At 42.4% G+C, this 21269-nt stretch overlaps 1 protein-coding gene across 1 annotated transcript in view; it reads right to left on the bottom strand.

Annotated features, from left to right (window-relative positions):
* The window catches only part of LOC111964786 (protein diaphanous homolog 1-like), a 132973-nt gene that overhangs the window by 87186 nt on the left and 24518 nt on the right, over positions 1–21269 (bottom strand). The window contains 1 exon segment of the mRNA XM_070443844.1: positions 1884–1910. Within this exon segment, the coding sequence (XP_070299945.1) occupies positions 1884–1910 (27 nt within the window).

The following is a 21269-nucleotide window of genomic DNA, read 5'->3' as shown; positions in this document are numbered from 1 at the left end:
GACTTGAACCCGATCAAACATCTCTGGAGAGACCTGAAAATAGCTGCACAGCAACKCACCCCATCCAACCTGACAGAGCTTGAGAGTAATCTGCAGAGAATGTGACTCCCCAAATACAGGTGTGCCAAACTTGCAGCGTCATACGCAAGAATACACCAGGCTGTAATCGCTGCCATATTTGCTTCAACAAAGTACTCAGTAAAGGGTCTGAATACTTATGTAAATTTGAGTTWAAAAAAATACATTTTTAAAAAACCTGGTTTTGCTTTGTCATTATGGGGTATTCTGTGAAGATTGACGAAAACAACAATTTAATCAATTTTAGAATAAGGCTCTAACCTAAAAAAAAAAATTTAAAAAAAAAGGGGAAAAGTGAAGGGGTCTGAATACTTTCCAAATGCACTGTATACAGTATACACACAACATGGCTATACACAGAAGTATGTGGACACCTGCTCGTTAAACATCTCATTCATAAAATCATGGGCATTAATATGTAGTTGGTCACCCCCTTTGCTGCTATAACAGCCTCCAATCTTCTGGGAAGGCATTCCACTAGATGTTGGAACATTGCTGCGGGGAATTGCTTCCATTCAGCCACAAGAACATTAGTGAGGTTAGACAAAAATGTCGGGCGATCAGGCCTGGCTCGCAGTCGGCATTCCTATTCATCCCAAAWGTGTTTGATGGGGTTGAGGTGCAGGCCAGTCAAGTTCTTCCAAACCGATCTTGACAAACCATTTCTGTAACRATCTCGCTTTGTGCATGGTCATGCTGAAAAAGGGCCTTCCCGAAACTGTTGCCACAAAGTTGGAAGCACAGAATCTTCTAAAATGGCATTGTACGCTGTAGCGTTAAGATTTCCCTTCACTGGAACTAAGGGGCCTGGCCCGAACCATGAAAAACAGTTTCAGACCATTATTCCTCCTCCACCAAACTTTACAGTTGGCACTATGCATTGGGGCAGGTAGCATTCTCCTGGCTGGCGCTTGGCATTGTGATCTTAGGCTTGTGTGTGCGGCTGCTCGGCCATGGAATCCTATTTCATGAAGCTCCAGACGAACAGTTCTTGTGCTAACGTGGCTTCTGGAATGAGTTTGGAACTTGGTAGTGAGCGTTGCAACCAAGGGCATACGATTTAAGCACTACCCGTTTCAGCATTCCCGTTCTGTGAGCTTGTGTGGGCTACCACTTCGCAGCTGAGCCGTTGTGGCTCCTAGACATTTCCACTTCACAATAACAGCACTTACAGTTGACCGGGTCAGCTCTAGCTGGGCAGAAATTTGACGAACTGACTTGTTGGAAAGATGGCATCCTATGACGGTGCCACATTGTAAGTCACTGAGCTCTTCAGTACGGGTGTACTGCCAATGTTTGTCTATGGAGATTGCATGGCTGTGTGCTCAGTTTTATACACCTGTCAGCAACAGGTGTGGCTGAAATAGAAGGCGTGTGGACATACTTTTGGCCATGAAGTGTATAACTTCATGAGCTGGATTGCTTGTCTTTGCAATTTGTTTATTTTCATTTGCGCTCTTTCGCACATTTAGCTACCAGCCTCCATTGAAATTCTCTATTCCTTGGGCTAATTTTGTTAGCATTCTGGTAATAGAGGCCCAATGGGCTTTTAGTGCGTTATTTACCAGTAATATCGTAAATACCGGGGTAGGCCGTCGTTGTTCTTAAACTGACTTGCCTAGTTAAATAAAAAGGTTAAATACATTTAAAAAGTAAAATAACCTTTGAGTAGCAGACTTCCTGTGAGATCATAGCTTGTTTAGTAGTGGACTACAGGGTGAGATGAGATGCAACAAAACAGTCAGATGATTATGACTGGGATGTGGGCACACACAAACACACACACACACACACACACAACCTACCTCATCAGGAATCAGCCGTTTGAGTTTCTGTACAGAGAGGGGAGGGGGAGGAGGTTGAGAAAACGAGTGAAAGGAATCAATGGGGAGATTGAACAGGGGAAGAGGGAGACAATGAGGTAGACGGGGAGATCGAGGGAGGGATTAAGGGACAGACAGAAGGAGAGAAAGAGAGGGAGTGGGGGAGAGAGGAAAGGATCAATTAGGATCAGACAGGGACAGTCTCTACAAAGGCCATTATTAATCGTTGCGGACAGAGGGGAACAGGCTACAGGTAGATCAATATCACAATAACAGACCACTTCATTAAAACACAGGTAGATCAATATCACAATAACAGACCACTTCATTAAACACAGTTACACATTACACACTGGATCAATCAAGAACATACACACTTAGATTAGCTCACTAATTCCTCTTGTACGACGTTATGGATCATCTGAACAATTCCACATTCAGGGATTGATCCATTTTATTTTGAGATTAGGGGATTTATGATTTTTTGACAGGTTAAAGTACAATTGCACTAGCAAATCTTTGCCACAAGGTGTCAGGCTACACCAATGAATATCCTTATGAAGGCAGCGTCTCAATTGATAATTGGCCAACACCAGGTGGCGCTGAAGATCACACACAAATCCGAACACAACTACGGAAAGCTTATGGGGCAAGTTCCTCACTTCCTATGTTTGCATTCTACTCTATTAGGCTACATAACTGCAAAGATAAGCCAGAAATAAGATGCATGATCTCTGTAACGGTGCTTCCAAACTAGCAGACATGGCCCATAATGACTGTCCCACATGCCAGCATCTGGAGCCAATCAGCAGCCACCCAGAGGGTCACAGGCCACAGAACACACACTGAACAACAACCTAGGCTCAACATGTTCAACGGCTTCATACAGTCAACCTTCAGGAGAAGACAAACAGAGGAGCGCGCACACACACACCTCTCATCTCTCTCTGAGCCAGGCTTGCTAGGTTTTGTTATGTCGGATATAGGCTTTAATTAGGTAAGAAGTCTAATTAGAAGGCTCTTTATCAAAGCGATTTGATTTGTCAACTGTGCCTCTTCTCATTGTGTTAAAAAAAAAAAATGGTTTCCTTTTATCCAAATGTTGAATAGGCAGACAAATACATGTTTATGCAGGGGGGGGATAATAGCCTACTACTTTGGAGATCATAAAAACTATTAAATAAATGATGTTACTTGGCGGGTCAGAGATCGGCTCTCTGTAACAATTCATTCTATGCAGGTGGGTCAGGTTGAAGAGGAAAATCTGTCCTGACGCTGGATATCGGACGGGGCTCACAATAAGCGGCCGGCGAGGAGCAGGATCGGCTCCAAAAAAAGAAAAGTGGCCGACCAGTGCAGGACTCTACTTTAGTGATCATCTTTCTCTACAACAGAGAAAGGTTCAATTAGCATAAGCTGACTTGCATTCTCCCTCTCTCGCCTCCCTCCTCTCTCAAAAGGCATGCGGACAAAAGCGGACGGACACACAGCTACATGGAAAACAGTGCAAACAAGGGACTGGTGTAAGGGGCTGTTGGGACTATAATATGGATTCGCCACAATTTCAATTTAAGAGAGCTGCTAATTAGCCATTGGCTAATAACACAAAAAAACACAATTTGCTAAGTCACAGCATGGAGATTGTCATTACTGCACACCATCTCCACACTTCTCTCACGCCATCTCTCCCTTCGTCTCTTGTTCTCTTTCCATCTCTCCTCTCAATCCCTTCTCTCTCTCCATCCCTCCTGAGGTAGCCAGCTGATTGGATCTGGGCCTGAGAGAATGACAGAGGGTGTTAGGTCCCTAGCTCCATTTTCTTCTTTTTGATTACTTTCTCAACTTCCATCTCGTTACCTTCTATGCTTGGGCGGTATGCAGATTATCGAACAGACCTTGTGCCATTCCGGGATATTATGTAATACTGGCACTGAACACAAGGGGCACTGTTTTCACACCCCACAGATACTCTGTAATCCAAAGGTTAGCAAATGCTAACAAGTACATGTAAAATACAATAGAGAATGCTAACTAAATGCACTTTTTATATGACCAATATATACAGTCTGACCTAAAATATAAAAGTAACTCAAATGCTACTTGCAGTTTGTTTGCTACACGCACAAAACAAATATTAGCCAGCAAGGCTCTTGATCCAAGAGGGGATTCTCTGCTGATACCAAGCGAATGCTTGATTTTGAAAGAAGCTAACTAGCTACTAAATTAGCAGACGAAATGCACAACTGCAGAGCATTTAGCACATTTTAGACAGTTAACTAAATAGTTATAAGATATCTAGCCGGCAAAGATTTAGTTCTGAATTCCATACTGTAACTAGATCACCTGGCGACCGCTGCACAACAGTGAGTGACTCACAAGGCTCCGGTCTCCTGTCGGTGTGTGCTTGTAAACAAACACCACATTACACGTAACTGGGGACTACCAGTAAGCTTTGTAATGAAAAATTGTGACATTTACAAAAATAAACTTCAAATAAATAGTTTCAACGGTATTGAACAAAACCATCCCGTGACATTTTCCAAATACCCGGTATACTGCCCAAGCCTATTGCCTTCTGGTAACTTTCACTCAAGTACCTTGGGAACACATTCAGATTGATGTCTGCCATCCCAGTCCCAGCCATTATGACCCTCATCCAAAGAAACTATTAGGTCTGCATATAGGAGTCGTGAGTGTTGGCCGTCTGCTCCATTCTATTTCTATGGTTTTGGGCCGACATTAACTGCTACCCTTTCTTAAGAAATACCAGACATGGTAGAGGAACTTGTGGCTCACAAATGTCAAAGGAATGGAGAGGAGTCACCCTACCTCCCTCAACACACACACACACACACAACCATACTTTGTCATGTTTTAATATGCAGCACCCCAGTTATCAGACCCATATAGGTTCACACTTACAAGTGAACTAACACGAGGGCTCAACCGTTAAACAGATGTGTGTATTCAAACACACTCACGGGTACATCACAAACAAAAAGGCCTACATGCACATTGTTGCGCATGATAGATGTTATCACACAGGGTGCTATTTGGGAAGCAGCCAAAGAGCTGGTAATGGAGACTACCTGTGTAGTGCTGTTCGTCTATAGTACACGATGTGAATATCCTCTAATGACGGAAACAAACATTATGTGGCCACATAAATGCATTTTCTAAGCTATAGCACACAAAGACCAAAGCAAAAAAAAAATTTTTAAAGGACCAAAGCATATGGTCTGCTTCGTGCTTTCATTTTTGGCGTGGAAAAAAATATTGGATAGTGGTATCGTCCTGGGCCTATTCTTATACAGGTCAGTGTGATGACCAATTGGTGTTCGTCTCCTGCAGTGAACACGGATCCTGATCCTCTCTACAGGGCGGTTTCCGCTGAGGCTACATTGACGACAAACAGTGCGGGCGCAAACACGCAGCTCAGCGTTTCCGTCAGAAATTGAGCCAGACAACGTAACCGGAAAGATAGGAATTTACCGGACATCCACATGCATTGGGTGCGTAACGTAATAGGGCGTCCACCCACGGTGCTCAAAATCCCATCTACAGATGATCGTAATTCATTTGAACAGAATAGAAAACAGCCTGTAAAGTGGTAATAAAATAAAGTAGTACGATGTTCTTATACCACCATGAAAGGTTTTATTGAAAAGCAAAACATTGCTCTAGGTGGCCACAAAATGAAGAAATTGTAAAACTGATGTTGGAGAACGAAATTCGATATATAAATTAACATGTGCTAAGGCTGGGTCATTAAGAGAAAGCTTATTTTACAATGCTCTTGTGAAACGAGGCCCGAGCCATGCATTTATGAAAGCACTTGTTTCCCTGACGCAGCTATTCTAAAAACAGCCGATGCCATGATGGTGCCATTTAACCCACAAGGCCTGAACTTGAGAATACAGCCACAAAGAACTCTGGGTAATCACACAGGAAACAGTGTGTGTATATGAGAGCGAGAGAAAGCGAGATAGGAGAAAATGTTCAAAAAAGTTAAAAAAGTTAGCCTTCACACTGTCAGTCAGGCCACCAGCTTAACTCGGAGTAATTAGAAAGATATGAGAACAGGCTGCATTCCTTGTGAGAACTTCACATAGCGGATCACCACACACACACACACACACACACACACACACACGTGCTGTGTAATTATCCGTCTAAAAAGTACCCTGCTTTACAGGCACTTGCCGGGAAAACCACACAGAGTTCCCAACGGACCGTCATTAAACAAAGGCAAAAAGAAGCACAGAACTAAAGAAGCAGAAGAAATGTATTTGGCTCTTGTGGTTCCTAGGAAATGTAGTGGAAGTCAGCATTTAAGCGCTTGGCTTGTGACAAGAACATAATGAGCCAGTCAGCCTCCCTTCACAGCACTGTCACTACTAATGTACAGCTCCCAACCAGAACCATAAGACAGCCCTGTGTGTGTGTGTGTGTGTGTGTGTGTGTGTGTGTGTGTGTGTGTGAGAGAGAGAGAGACAGCTATGCTGAGCGAGAGGGACAAAGAAAGCAAGAGAGAGCTAGAGAGCAGGTGGAGAAATCGAAGAGTAAGAGGGAAAAAGAGCCAGTGTTGAGATGTGTTATTACACACACTTGAACTATTACTCACTTCCCTTAAGAGACAAGCAGAGGTCAGAGTAATGTCACAGTAACTTGACTGACCAACTGAATGATTAATGAATAACCCCTTTATTGCACATGTGATCTCACACACACACACTTGGTGTTTCTTTCTGAAAAACAAAGTCCACTTTAGACCAGTGATGTCATGGTCTAAACTACTGCTAGTTACATACCTATTAAGGAGAAAATTACTATTTTGGAGAGAGATGGATAGAGGGATATTGGGCGTGTTGTTATCTCCACTGTGGCTGTTGATGTGAGTGTTTGCAGCATTGCCATGGCTCCCTGGTGCTCTGTGCTCTGCTGAGCGGTGAGGGATGTCGTCACCGGGAGGGGTTCTCTGGCAGGCGACACGCCCGTACACGAGTGACACAACACTTCCTGTTCACAGCTACCACAGGAAGTCAGTGACATACTGAAACCTGACTCACGAACAGTACAGAGGGGAGATCTAGGAACACACATCCTTCTTTATTCCAACATGGTGTATTAGTGTTGTCACGATACCAGAATGGACTTCGATACCAGGTTTAGTATCACGATACGYGATACCGTCATGACAYTCGATTACCAAAACGACACCAACACAATACCGCGACAACAACACAAAGTCAGAATGGCACTTGATCCAGAGATAAACTCAGCTAGTGCTCTGTTCAAATCGTTGGGCATCTTGAGTTCAAKATCATTCATTATATTTGAACATTTATGTGAAGAAAAAAAACATTGAGACAGCCATGTACACATTAACGGATGAATTATACAATCAATTTCACGTTGTTTCTACCAAAACTACAAAATAACATGATGGTAATCATTATTTGAAAGGTAAACCTCTATTGATAAACTGGGTAAATCAAGATGTAGCCCAGGCCTAGTCACCATACAGGTGAATGCGTATTATTCAGTAGGTGAGTGCTGCATGCATTGAGCCAAGCTGGTTTTAGCTGATTTCATGGGGCTACAGATGACAAACAATCCCTTCCGTTTACCACTTATTTTATTGGCAACTGCTGAGAGAACATGTTTTATTGATCAACAATATTGGCATAGAAGAAGCAATCAGTTATTTTACAAAAGTGTGTGCCGTCTAAGTAATGACTTCACGTGCAAGGCAGAATGTGGCTGTGGAATCTGACCTTGTGGGTATGCAACATAGTGGAAACCAGACGGGAGACGAATTAGGTTTTTGGTGACAATCAGCATATTTTGCTTTTASGGTTTGCATATTATCCTAAACTAAGTACTAGGGTAGTGAACTGATGTTGCTTCAGCTGTAAGCTAGCAGGGAAAGTTATCCTACAATTAAAAGGTGGAAGCTACCAGTGTCTTGCTTTGTAAAAGTGTTCTAGCCTGTATGGACATTGTTTTGCGACAACAGTAATGARCAGTTTCAACATTTCTACATACCGTTGTTGCATTATTCCAGTGTGTTAACGTCTGTGCAGCATCAGTGGGAAGATAACAACGCAACCCAGAAAGCTCTAGCAATGATTGAATAAGTGGAGCGGGCACTTTGCTCTACAAAGGGGCTGCACCGATAGACCGACTTGAGCCTCTCATTCACCTTAGACATTTGACAGTTACATTTTCTTTTATTGGAAAAAAAGTACATAAGTTTCGATGCGCGTGTTACATGCTGAACACACCGCTTGCGTTACTTGCGCTCGCGTTGCAAAATATAAATTGTACACATGCATGTTGTTCAACCATTCCGTCCAAACTGCGCAGACTCACTCCTGACGGAGTCGTCAGGATGCTGCTGTGTGCCTTAAGGCAGGCAGGTAGGTAGTCACTGGTTAGGCCTACGTGTGTTACACGTGGTTACACTGCGTACTTTGTCCCAGTGGAACACTCGACTGTTTACACATGATCAAACACTCCTTGAGAGATAAACAACTTGACAAAGAGCGAGAAGAGAGACTAGCGTGCACACAACTAACACACGACAAACACAGAATGGTAATGATCATTCACAACAGAAAATTAAAAAAAATGCTAAAATACAAAACACTGGACAAACACAAAAATCCCAACCAACACTTCCTGGGTGGACTACTGGTTTGGTTGCTACAACCCATCACATTGTTCTCAGCACTTTGTTCATCAGCTTACTTCCCCTTGCAATAGCGTGGCACTAATCCTGGTAAATCAACTGAGGCATTAACATAACACCAGCAGTCACTTTACATGACATGGAATGGTTTGCTTTCCTTAAAACCACCCCAAGGCTAACATACTCAGTCAACACAGAAACAAACAAAACTCGCGACCAACAAGCCACGCACCAGCAGCACACTCTAAGACAGGGATCTAGATTAAGCCGCGGGCTGTTTTTCTTCTCTTGAGCAGATGGTCAGGTGACCAAACAGAAGCCCAAAACATAATAATTTCAAACCTTGCTTACATTTGTATGAGACCACATTATCCCTCGATTACGCGTGGKAATACTTTGGAGCAGATTTCCCAAATTAAAACCACTTGTAGCTAATTCGCTGGTGTTTGGACATAAAAGACTGTACAACAATAAAAATGAGTTATTTTTTTCTGAAAACACGGGGGGSCAAATAAAATCCCGCCAGCGAATTGAAGCAGTTCCATGGGTTAGGCCTATATTTGACAGCTCACAGGGGGAAAAAATCTGTGACAGCTTCATCATACCCCTTTCCACCCCCCTGTCAGTGTGTATATAAAGTAACAGTATGTAAACAGGAAGTCCTTTGTTATATTAGGCTTCTTCCTTTTTATTATTTCACATCAGACTGTCTCCCTGGTTCACTGTGGCTGGCCCTGCTCCCTTACGCCTGACCGACCCCTGCGTGTGTGTGTGTGTGTGTTCAGTGAGAGTGGTGCATAGCCTCCATGCAAGTCTTCATGAGGGTGTCCAAGTGGGGCGTTTTTCCACATGACTGCACCATCCTCGAAGCGCCGTCCCTAATGATACAACATAAAAACTAGCCCAGAACAACAAGAGAGGCTAACGCGATCCGGCCATGTCTGTACTGCTGCATGATGCCCTGCAAGTATTTCTGCTGGCAGATAAGTGAGAGAGTCATTAGAGAATGTAGAGCGCATTCCCACTGAAACCATGTCTGTCCGCTGGTATTACACACAGGCTGGCGGACATATTATGTAGGATCATTTTGAAATGTTAGGTGAATCGTCAACAACCTGCTTAATGTGGCATGCCCCGCCTGAATAGAATACTGATGAGGCTATGTACGAAATGTGTGATTTGCATGTACTGTAAAAGCAACATGCCAATATGAGTTCAACTATGTGAACAGAAAAGGCTTCCATTCATAATGTGCAGGCACCAAAAAACGCTGCTGAATGTAAAATCCAATMAAAWWTTTATTTGTCACATGCTGCAAATACAACAGGACTTAGACATKACCGTGAAATGCTTACTTACGAGCCCTTAACCAAAATGTTGAGTTAAAAAGAAAAGAAAAGTTAAATAACGAGGATATATACACAGTGCCTTCGGAAAGTATTCAGACCCCTTGACTTTTTCCACTTTGTTACATTACAGCCTTATTCTAAAAACTGATTAAATAAAAAAATTATCATCAATCTACACAATACCGCATAATGACAAAGTGAACACAGGTTTAGACATTTTTGCAAATATGAAACAAAGATTGAACTCTTTGGCCTGAATGCCAAGCTTCACGTCTGGAGGAAACCTGGCACCATCCCTACGGTGAAGCATGGTGGTGGAAGAATCCTGCTGTGGGGATGTTTTTCAGCAGAAGGGACTGGGAAACTAGTCAGGATCGAGGCAAAGATGAATGGAGCAAAGTACAGAGAGATCCTTGATAAAAAACATACTTCATAGTGCTCAGGACCTCAAAACGGGGCGAAGGTTCACCTTCCAAAAAGACAACAACCCTGAGCACACAGCCAAGACAACGCAGGAGTGGCTTCGGGACAAGTCTCCGAATGTCCTCGAGTGGCCAAGCCAGAGCCCGGACTTAATCCTGATTGAACATCTCTGGAGAGACCTGAAAATAGCTGTGCAGCGACACTCCCCATCCAACCTGACAGAGCTTGAGAGGATCTACAGAGAAGAATGGGAGAAACTCCCCAAATACAGGTGTGCCAAGCTTGTAGTGTTATACCCAAGAAGACTGTAATCACTGCCAAAGGTGCTTCAACAAAGTACTGAGTAAAGTGTCTGAATACTTAAGCAAATGCAATAAGATTTTTCATTAATTAAGAAAAATAAATAAACAGTTTTTGCTTTGTCATTATGGGGTATTGTGTGTATATTGATGGGGGGGGGGGGGGGGGGGGGGGGGGGGGCAATTTAATACATTTTAGAATAAAGCTGTAACCTAATAAAATGTGGAAAAAGTAAAGGGGTCTGAATACTTTCAGAAGGCACTGTACAAGGGGTACAGGATAAAGTGACTATGCGTAGATATTAAACATAGAGTAGCAGTGTGGTGTGTGTAGTATGTGAGTGTGTGGTTAATGTACAGTACCAGTCAAAAGTTGACACACCTACTCCTTCAAGGGTTTTTCTTTATTTTTACTATCTTCTACATTGTCGAAAATATAGTGAAGACATCAAAACTATGAAATAACACATATGGAATCATGTAGTAACCTAAAGTGTTAAAGAAACAAAAATATATTTTAGATTCTTCAATGTAGCCACCCTTTGCCTKGATGACAGCTTTGTACACTCTTGGCATTCTCTCAACCAGCTTCACCTGGAATTCTTTTCCAATAGTCTTGAAGTAATTCCCACATATGCTGAGCACTTTTTGGCTGCTTTTTCTTCACTCTGCAGAGTCCTTAGTGATGTGGACACCAAGGAACTTGACGCCCTCGACCCGCTATGGTGGCAAGGTGGAGCGCACAACTCATTTAGAACAGCAATGTTGGCCTACAAGAGGGAGCGGTTGAGAACGGACAGCTTATTGGGGATTGTTGCCTATGCAGACGTCCAAGGCACTGCATCTCAGTGCAAGAGGCATCCCTACAGTCCCTGGTTTGAATAAAGGCTGTTTCACATCCGGCCGTGACTAGGAGTCTCATAGAGTGCCGCACAATTGGCACAGCATTGTCCGGGTTTGGCCGGGGTAGGTCGTCATTGTAAATAAGAATTTGTTCTTAACTGACTTGCCAAGTTAAATAAAAGGTTAAATTATATATATATATATATATATATATATATATATATATATATATATATTTAAACAAATTAAGTATATATGTGCCATTGCTAAAGCAACTACAATTGTCTTAATTTTCCTCTCTTTGTAGCTGTTTTTATTTGTCAAATCACAACTGATTGAGCCAAATAAAACATGTTGGTTGTACTAGTACCTCTATCTCAGATTCTGGAAAAATTCTTTTTTTCTTTTTTGTTGGTGCCGTTTTAAAGGAATGATTTTGACCACAAATGGTTCATTAGGGAGCGTTTCAAAATGCAAATAGCCAAGGTTGTGCATGAGTACTGAGGCTGAGAACTTATTTATCACTGGTTCTATCTTACTGGTGTGCGTATGATGCTAGCAGAATTATTTGATAAATGACACTTTCTATGCGTACGAACAGTCGTATTTTAGAATAGTTTCTACAAAATATTGATAACTGAGGGCCCTGAAGAAGCTATGCCTTTTCCTACCTTATGTGCCCACAAACGTTTGGATATACTGGTAAATTTACCACGTTGTTAGCTAGCAAGCTGGCTCACAAGCTGGCTAGCTAGCTAATGGAGGTAACAAACATGCCTGAACAAGGTGCAAAACAAATGGTTAACGGTCCAAGTGGAGTTTTAGAATGGCCCGCGACATGAATGGAAAATATGGCCCCCCCAATATGTGACAGGAAGAAAGAAACATTGCACTGGTAATGTGGGTTAGATCTTTTGAACTGTTTGGGCTAGAAACCATCCGTTTTCGCTGTAGTAATGGTGCAAGCATGACGCTTACAAATCTGCACTCCTGAAACTATGCTACAGTGAAGCCTTAGCATTAGAATAATTACTATATCATTTTTTTATATCTTTTTTWAATAAAATATTGGACATTTTTTCTAGCACTGGTGCTCTCAATTTAAAACTTCAGGACACACAGAAAAATATTTTGAAGCACTTTAGAGCTCTGGCTGAGGGCTCTTTCTGCCCCCTGGGTGAGAGCCCTTTCTGGAGCAGGAAGCTGTGACCACAGCCTGGAGCAATTATGGCACTGTGAGTCCTGAGAAGCAGGATCTGCTGAAACAGACGCACTGAATTGATTACAGCCTGTGGGATAAATGTTAGAGCCGCCAAATCGATCACTCACTGTCAGTCACTCACAGCACCTCGGACAGAAGACCTCGAACCGATGCTCACACACAGAGACACGCAGTGGTAAAAACATTGTCATACACACACACACGTATTCTCTAAAACACACAAAGGAATAGAATCAGACATAGGGAGGAATCCCCAGACAGCAGCTTAGAATTGTGTGTAGGAGGATCATTTGAAATCTTTACGTGACACCCTCCTAAAACACCCCACTCCTCCACTGATCCCGTCCCAAAAACACCCCTATCGCTTTCTATACAGAAAGAGGACATTAACTCGCTGTCCCAAGCAGGCAGATCGGACAGATAGTGTGCGTGTTTCAAGYTTTATTRGTGGTATGTACGGGATAGACATGGTATACACTGTCCAACGAAATGCTTACTTGCAGGTTCCCTCGACAACGCAACAACAGTAAAAGATAAGAATACAAACAAAGTAAATGGCAGTAGAATAGAATAAACATTTTAGCATCGGTATAATACAGGATGGCACAATTTATACTACAATATTTACACAAGTATTGGGGATGGGGGGGGCAAGGGTTTGACTTGTGCACTATTTAACAATCATAATAAGAGTCTGGTTGCAGCAGTTGTGATGTGTGTGTAGAGTGAGTGAGTGAGTGAGTGAACAATGGAACTCCACATGCGATAACACCGCCCCCCTCCTTAATAACTACCTCCATCTCCATCTCCCTGCCTTCAACAAGTCCATTCACTGTTCCTCCTTCACAAACCCAGTACACACACAGCCCCTATAGCCCCCACCAACACGGCCCCTATGCCTACAAGCAGCACAGCACCCAGCATTCCTGTCGCAACATCAGCTCTGCGGTGAAGTCCTCTCTCAGCAAGAATCACCATATGTCCTCTTGTAAGTCTAGGCCTTTGCCCTTGGCAGATGCTTCGACATACTATCAAACACTTATTCTGAGCATGTGTAGTTACTGAACCCACAGCCTTGGGTGTTCTCAGCAGCATGATCGGACTGTCAGACCCCTGTTCCACACATCCCACAATGTCTTGCTCAGTACTGACTCTCCAGGAGCTGCTCAGACGTATACCAAGCGTTCCTCCTATGAACTGGCATGGGCTGCTGTGTGAGTAGGTTGACTGCTGGGTACTTGTACTCTGACTGGGAGACAGCCTTTCACAGCTGTTCCAGGAGAATGAGGAGATAGTGTAGAGGGATGCAGGGAGGAAGTGCACATTTCAATAACGTGCCAAACACAAAGCCCGAGTCTCAGTAATGATGAGGCTGCATAGAGCAGTTTTTCACACTGCGTACCCACACCCAGGGCCTGCATCACCAGACTGTCAAACATTCACAGTTAATATTTGATAACGCCCTCTCTATAGAAACAGACAGTGTGTCAGTGTTCCTAGAGGCACACATACACAAACAAAAGCTTTTTATTTTTCCTCCTTGATATAATACAGCACTGGTCATTCATAATTTTAGACTTCAGAGCGAGAGAGCACTAGCGAAACTCAGGCCCCTGGATATTCAGAGGTCAATAGCAACTCCATCACAGACTTCAGTGCAGCTTTTGACATTATCGGTCACAGTCTGCTGCTGGAAAAACGTATGTGTTATGGCTTTACACCCCCTGCTATAATGTGGATAAAGAGTTAGACAAGTAACAGAACAGAGAGGGTGTTCTTTAATGGAAGCCTCTCAAATATAATCCATTTAGAATCAGGAATTCCCCAGGTAACTGTTTAGGCCCTTTGCTTTTTTCAATTTTGACTAACGACATGCCACTGACTGAGTAAAGCCAGAGTGTCTATGTATGCGGATGACTCAATGCTATACACGTCAGCTACTACAGCGACTGAAATTACTGCAACGCTCAACAAAGAGCTGCAGTTAGTTTCAGAGAGGGTGGCAAGGAATAAGTTAGACCTCGATATTCTAAAACTAAAAGCATTGTATTTGGAACAAAACACTCACTAAACCTCAACTGAATCTGGTAATAAATAATGTGTCTTTGAGCAAGTTGAGATGACAAAACTGCTTTGGAGTAACCCTAGATTGTAAACTGTCATGGTCAAAACATATTGATGCAGTAGTAGCTAAGATGGGGAGAAGTCTGTCTATAATAAAGCGATGCTCTGCCTTCTTAACATCACTATCAACAAGGCAGGTCCTACAGGCCCTAGTTTTGTTTCACCTTGACTACTGTTCAGTCGTGTGGTCAGGTGCCACGAAAAAGGAYTAAGGAAAATTGCAATTGGCTCAGAACAGGGCAGCACGGCTGACCATTGGATGTACACATTGAGCTAATATTAATAATATGCATGTCAATCTCTCCTTGCTGAATGAAAGTGGAGGAGAGATTGACTTCATCACTACTTTTATTTGYGAGAGGTATCGACATGTTGAATGCACCGAGCTGTCCGTCTAAACTATTGGCACACAGCTCGGACAGCCATGCATACCCCACAAGACATGCCACGAGGTCTCTTCACAGTCCCCAAGTCCAGAACAGATTCTCGGAGGCACACAGTACTACATAGAGCCAAGACTACATAAAACTCTATTCCACATCAAGTAACTGATGCAAGCAGTAAAATTTGAATWWAAAAAACAGATATAAAAATACACCTTATGGAACAGCGGGGACTTTGAAGTAACAAACATTGCGACACTCGCACACACTTAGTACTGTAGATTAGAGGTCGACCGATTATGATTTTTCAACGCCGATACAGATTATATGGAGGACCAAAAAAAGCCGATACCGATGAAATCGGTCGATTTTTATTTATATATATTTGTAATAATGACAATTACAACAATACTGAATTAACAGTTTTATTTTAACTTAATATAATACAAATAAAATCTATTTAGTCTCAAATAAATAATGAAACATGCTCAATTTGGTTTAAATAATGCAAAAACAGTGTTGGAGAAGAAAGTAAAAGTGCAATATGTGCCATGTAAAAAAGCTAACGTTTAAGTTCCTTTCTCAGAACATATGAAAGCTGGTGGTTCAATATTCTAAATTAAGAAGTTTTAGGTTGTAGTTATTATAGGAATTATGACGTGTTGACTATTTCTCTCTATACCATTGTATTTAATATACCTGGGACTATTGGATGTTCTAATAGACACTTTAGTATTGCCAGCATAATCTCAAGAGTTGATAGRCTTGAAGTCATAAACAGGGCTGTGCTTCAAACATTGCTAAGAGCTGCTGGCAAACGCAGTAAAGTTTGAATGAATGCTTACGAGCATGCTGCTGCCTACCACTGCTCAGTCAGACTGCTCTATCAAATCATAATATAATAAAACACAGAAATACGAGCCTTTGGTTATTTTTTAAATTGTTTTTTACCCCCTTTTTCTCCCCAATTTCGTGTTATCCAATTGTTAGTATTTACTATCTTGTCTCATCGCTACAACTCCCGTACGGGCTCGGGAGAGACGAAGGTCGAGAGCCATGCGTCCTCCGAAACAACCCAACCAAGCCGCACTGCTTTTTAACACAGAGCGCATCCAACCCTGAAGCCAACCGCACCAATGTGTTGGAGGAAACACCGTACACCTAGCGACCTGGTCAGCGCGCACTGCACCCGGCCCGCCACAGGAGTCGCTAGTGCGCGATGAGACAAGGMTATCCCTACCGGCCAAACCCGGACGACACTAGGCCAATTGTGCGTCGCCCCATGGACCTCCCGGTCGCGGCCGGCTGCGACAGAGCCTGGGCTCGAACCCAGAGTCTCTGGTGGCACAGYTAGCACTGTGATGCAGTGCCTTAGACCACTGCGCCACCCGGGAGGCTAGCCTTTGGTCATTAATATGGTCAAATCCAGAAACTATCATTTCGAAAACAAAACGTTTATTATTTTAGTGGAATAGGGAACCGTTCCGTATTTTATCGAATGGGTGGCAACCCTAAGTCTAAATATTGCTGTTATATTGCACAACCTTCAATGTTATGTCATAATTATGGTTAGGTACATTCTTGCAAAGACTGTGCTTTTGTTGGAAATGTGCTTATGTTAAATCTTCACCCGTTTGGCGAAGTTGAAGTAGGCTGTGATTCAATAAATTAACAGCCACCGCATTGATTATATGCAACGCAGGACAAGCTAGTTAACCACACATGGTTAATATTACTAGGTTAACTAGTGATTATGTTAAGATGTTTTTTATAAGATAAGTTTAATGCTAGCTAGCAACTTACATTGGCTCCTTGCTGCACTTGCGTAACAGGTGGTCAGCCTGCCAAGCAGTTTCCTCGTGGAATGCAATGTAAATCGGCATCCAAAAACTTGAAATTGGCCCTAAATAAAAATCGACCATGCCGATTAATTAGTTACAATCTACTGTAGATATGTGGTACTGGTGGAGTAAGGGGGCACACAGTGTGTTCTGAAATGTGAATGTATTGTAATGTTTTTAAAATTGTATAAACTGCCTAAATTTTGCTGGACCCCAGGAAGAGTATGGGGATCCATAATAAATACAAATACGGCCAAGTTCATTCAATCCAACTTGTGGGGGAGATAATTATTTGGGATTTTTTTTTAACTCAAGTATTAATTTCCCTCAAATTTTTGTACATTTTGTTAAGTTACAACCTTATTCTAAAATGTATTAAATTATTTTTTTCATCAMTCTACACACAATACCCCATAATGACAAACCAAAWACATGTTTAGACATTTTTGCCACTTAGACAAAAACAGAAATACCTTATTTACATAAGCATTCAGACCCTTTGCTATGAGACTCAAAATTGAGCTCATGTGCATCATGTTTCCATTGATCATCCTTGAGATGTTTCTACAACTTGGAGTCCACCTGTGGTAAATTCAATTGATTGGATATGATTTGGAAAGGCACACACCTGTCTATATAAGGTCCCACAGTTGACAGTGAATGTCAGAGCAAAAACAAAGCCCTGAGGTGAAAGGAACTCCAAGACAGGATTGTGTCGAGGCACAGATCTGGGGAAKGGTATCAAGGGTACAAGGGTATGTATGCAGCATTTAAGGTCCCCAAGAACACAGTGGCCTCCATCATTCTTAAAATGGAAGAAGTTTGGAACAGCCAACACTCTTAAAACTTCTTGTCAATAGGGGGGCGCTGTTTTCACTTTGGGGAAAAATCGTGCCCAAATTAAACTGCCTCGTACTCAATTCTAGATCATACAATATGCATATTATTATTACTATTGGATAGAAAACACTCTCAAGTTTCTAAAACTGTTTGAATTATATCTGTGAGTAAAACAGAACTCATTTTGCAGCAAACTTCCATAAAGGAAGTGAAAAATCTGAAAACGATGCTCTGTTCCAGGGCCTGCCTATTTAATTGCCTTATATTTATCGATATGCATGCACTTCATACGCCTTCCACTAGATGTCAACAGGCATCTAGTATRCACGGCGGATATCTCCGGCTCTGATTTTATTTGATACATGTGATAATAACATCATAAAGTAGTTTTTTTTCAACCAAGTTTTATCARTTTATTCAACGTTTATTGGGACTTTTGGAATTTTCAGTTCTTTGCGTCAAGAGAAGATGGGCATGTTCGCGCCACATGGCTAGCTAAGGTTGCTAATTCGACAAGGAGAAAAGGACATTCTAAAACCAAACAACGATTTATTCTGGACCAAGGACTCCTTGTACAAGATTCTGATGGAAGCTCAGCAAAAGTAAGAACAATTTATGATGTTATTTTGTATTTCTGTGGAAAACGTTATTTCTATTCTCCGCCGTTTTGGCGGTCGCTGTCTCGCAATAACGCAAGCTGTTTGTTATGGTAAAGTTATTTTTAAAAATCTAACACGGCGGTTGCATTAAGAACCAGTGTATCTTTCAKTTGCTGTACAACATGTATTTTTTAGTAAAGTTTATGATGAGTTCTTTGGTCAGATTAGGTGAGTGTCCAAAATAGCTCCRGACATTYTGGKGAAWYRWTGCTACATWTTCACAATGTATAACCACGGTTTGCAGCTCTAAATATGCACATTTTCGAACAAAACATAAGTGTATTGTATAACCTGATGTTATAAGACTGTCATCTGATGAAGTTGTTTCTTGGTTAGTGACTAATTATATCTCTATTTGGTCGGTTTTGTGATAGCTACCTATGCGGTAGAAACATGGTGAAAATATGCGGTTGAGTCTATCTATTGTGGTTGGCTAATAGAAATACATAGTGTTTTCGCTGTAAAACATTTTAAAAATCGGAAATGATGGCTGGATTCACAAGATGTTTATCTTTCATTTGCTGTATTGGACTTGTGATTTCATGAAAATTATATTATATGATATCCCTGTCCCGTTAGGATAGGCTATGCTAGTCAGATTTTTTGATGAGGAGGATCCCGGATCCGGGATGGGTATTAAGTAAAGGTTAATGAGCTGGCTGCCCGGCCAAACTGAGCAATCCGGGGAGAAGGGTCTTGGTCAGGGAGTTGAAGAAGAACCATAGGATCACTGACAGAGCTCCAGAGATCCTCTGTGGAGATGGGAGAACCTTCCAGAAGTACAACCATCTCTGCAGCACTCCACCAAATCAGGCTTTTATGGTAGAGTGGCCAGAYGGAAGCCACTCCTCAGTAAAAGGTACATGACAACCCGCACGGAGTTTGGCAGAAGGCAACTAAAGGACTCTCAAAGAAACAAGAAACAAGATTCTCTGGACTGAATGCCAAGTGTCACATCTGGAGAAAACCTGGCACCATCCCTACGGTGAAGCATGACTGTGGCAGAATCATGCTATGGGGATGTTTTTCAGCGGCAGGGACTGGGAGACCAGTCAGGATCGAGGGAAATATGAATGAAACAAAGTACCGAGAGATCCTTGATGAAAACCTGCTCCAGAGCGCTCAGGACCTCAGACTGGGGCGAAGGTTCACCTTCCAACAGGGCAACGACCCTAAGCACACAGCCAAGACAACGCAGGAGTGGCTTTGGGACGAGTCTCCGAATGTCCTTGAGTGTCCCAGCCAGAGCCCGGCATGAACATCTCTGATGAGACCTGAAAATAGCTGTGCAGCAACGCTTCCCATCCAACCTGTGAGCTTGAGAGGATCTGCAGAGAAGAATGGGAAAAACTCCCCAAATACAGGTATATCAAGCTTGTAGCTTCATACCCAAGAAGACTTGAGGMTGTAATCGCTGCCAAAGGTGCTTCAACAAAGTACTGAGTAAAGGGTCTAAATACTTGTGCAAAAGTCTAAAAAACATTTTTTTCTTTGTCATTATGGGGTTAGTGTGTGTAGATTGATGAGGGGGRAAACGATTTAATCCATTTTAGAATAAGGCTGTAATGTAATAAAATATGGAAAAAGTCAAGGGGACTGAATACTTTCCAAAGGCAATTTATTTGAAAATACAGTGCATTTTTCTGGCCTTCAAATTAATTTTGACAAAAATTGGTCCCCCCCAAAATTTGCGGCCCTCCGTTGAATTTAGAAATGCCAACGTGGCCCTCAAGGCAAAAAGTTTTCCTACCGCTGCACTAGTAGGTACTAGCTAGATTACTAAGGCATGGAACAGACAAATGAGTTCAAAGCAGTTTCTTGGTTTCTGAATCGGCTATTTTGGTTTATGGCCTTCGTTTCCTGGCAAATTGGGCCCCACCTTAAGGCCAAGTGGCCTTGCACCTAAAATCACAATTATAGGTCTGCCCAGCAGACCTCGTTGGTGGTGATAAAACAGTGTCAAAGTTGAAATAGTAACATTCATTTTAAAAAGGTTTTCAGCTAAGTGTACGCATGAAACATGACTCCAGTCCACTCCACTGAAGAGTGATATTTCTCAGGTTCCCACTTCCTGCCGCCCTCTCTCGCTACTAGCTCCGTCTCTCTTCACCCCCCCCATTTCTTCCTTTCATACTTAAATGACACCTGATCAGCAGAAAGACCGACCTACATCCCATCCTGTCACATTAGATTAGAGTGATTAATATGTTAATGACGGATTGCAGGTTAAGCTCTGTTTCCTACACTCACTGCCAACACCAGCCTCACTTCACTTTTGCGTGCGCCATGCATGACCATTCATCTCACTGGTATAAGTTGTGTGTTGGCTATGTGTATGAGGTATCGGAGCTGGGACTGTCATTCCCGTGTCTCCAACAATTTAAACCCATCTTAATAGAGAAAATGAGGGGAAGAGGGAGAGAGAGTGTGCGAGTGAAAAAGTCCAAACCCTTCCAAAGGCACACATTCTTTCAGGGTGCTTATTCAAACTGACAGGGACAATTTACTCCGACGCCCCACACACTGACAAAAAGAAAAAAACTCACTTACTCTATGAATGACACATGGTTCCACTGTGCTTGTTTACCTGTGCTGTCTAGGGTGTAAGAGGACAGCCTCAGACTAGCAGTAATCTGTCAGTCAGTCAGAATGGGAGTCACACTCTAATCCCTACTAATCCCACACAGAACA

The sequence above is a fragment of the Salvelinus sp. IW2-2015 genome, linkage group LG6.1 (assembly GCF_002910315.2).
Source record: "Salvelinus sp. IW2-2015 linkage group LG6.1, ASM291031v2, whole genome shotgun sequence".
NCBI classification, from domain to species: domain Eukaryota; kingdom Metazoa; phylum Chordata; class Actinopteri; order Salmoniformes; family Salmonidae; genus Salvelinus; species Salvelinus sp. IW2-2015.
This window is presented reverse-complemented; position numbering and strand designations above follow the sequence as displayed.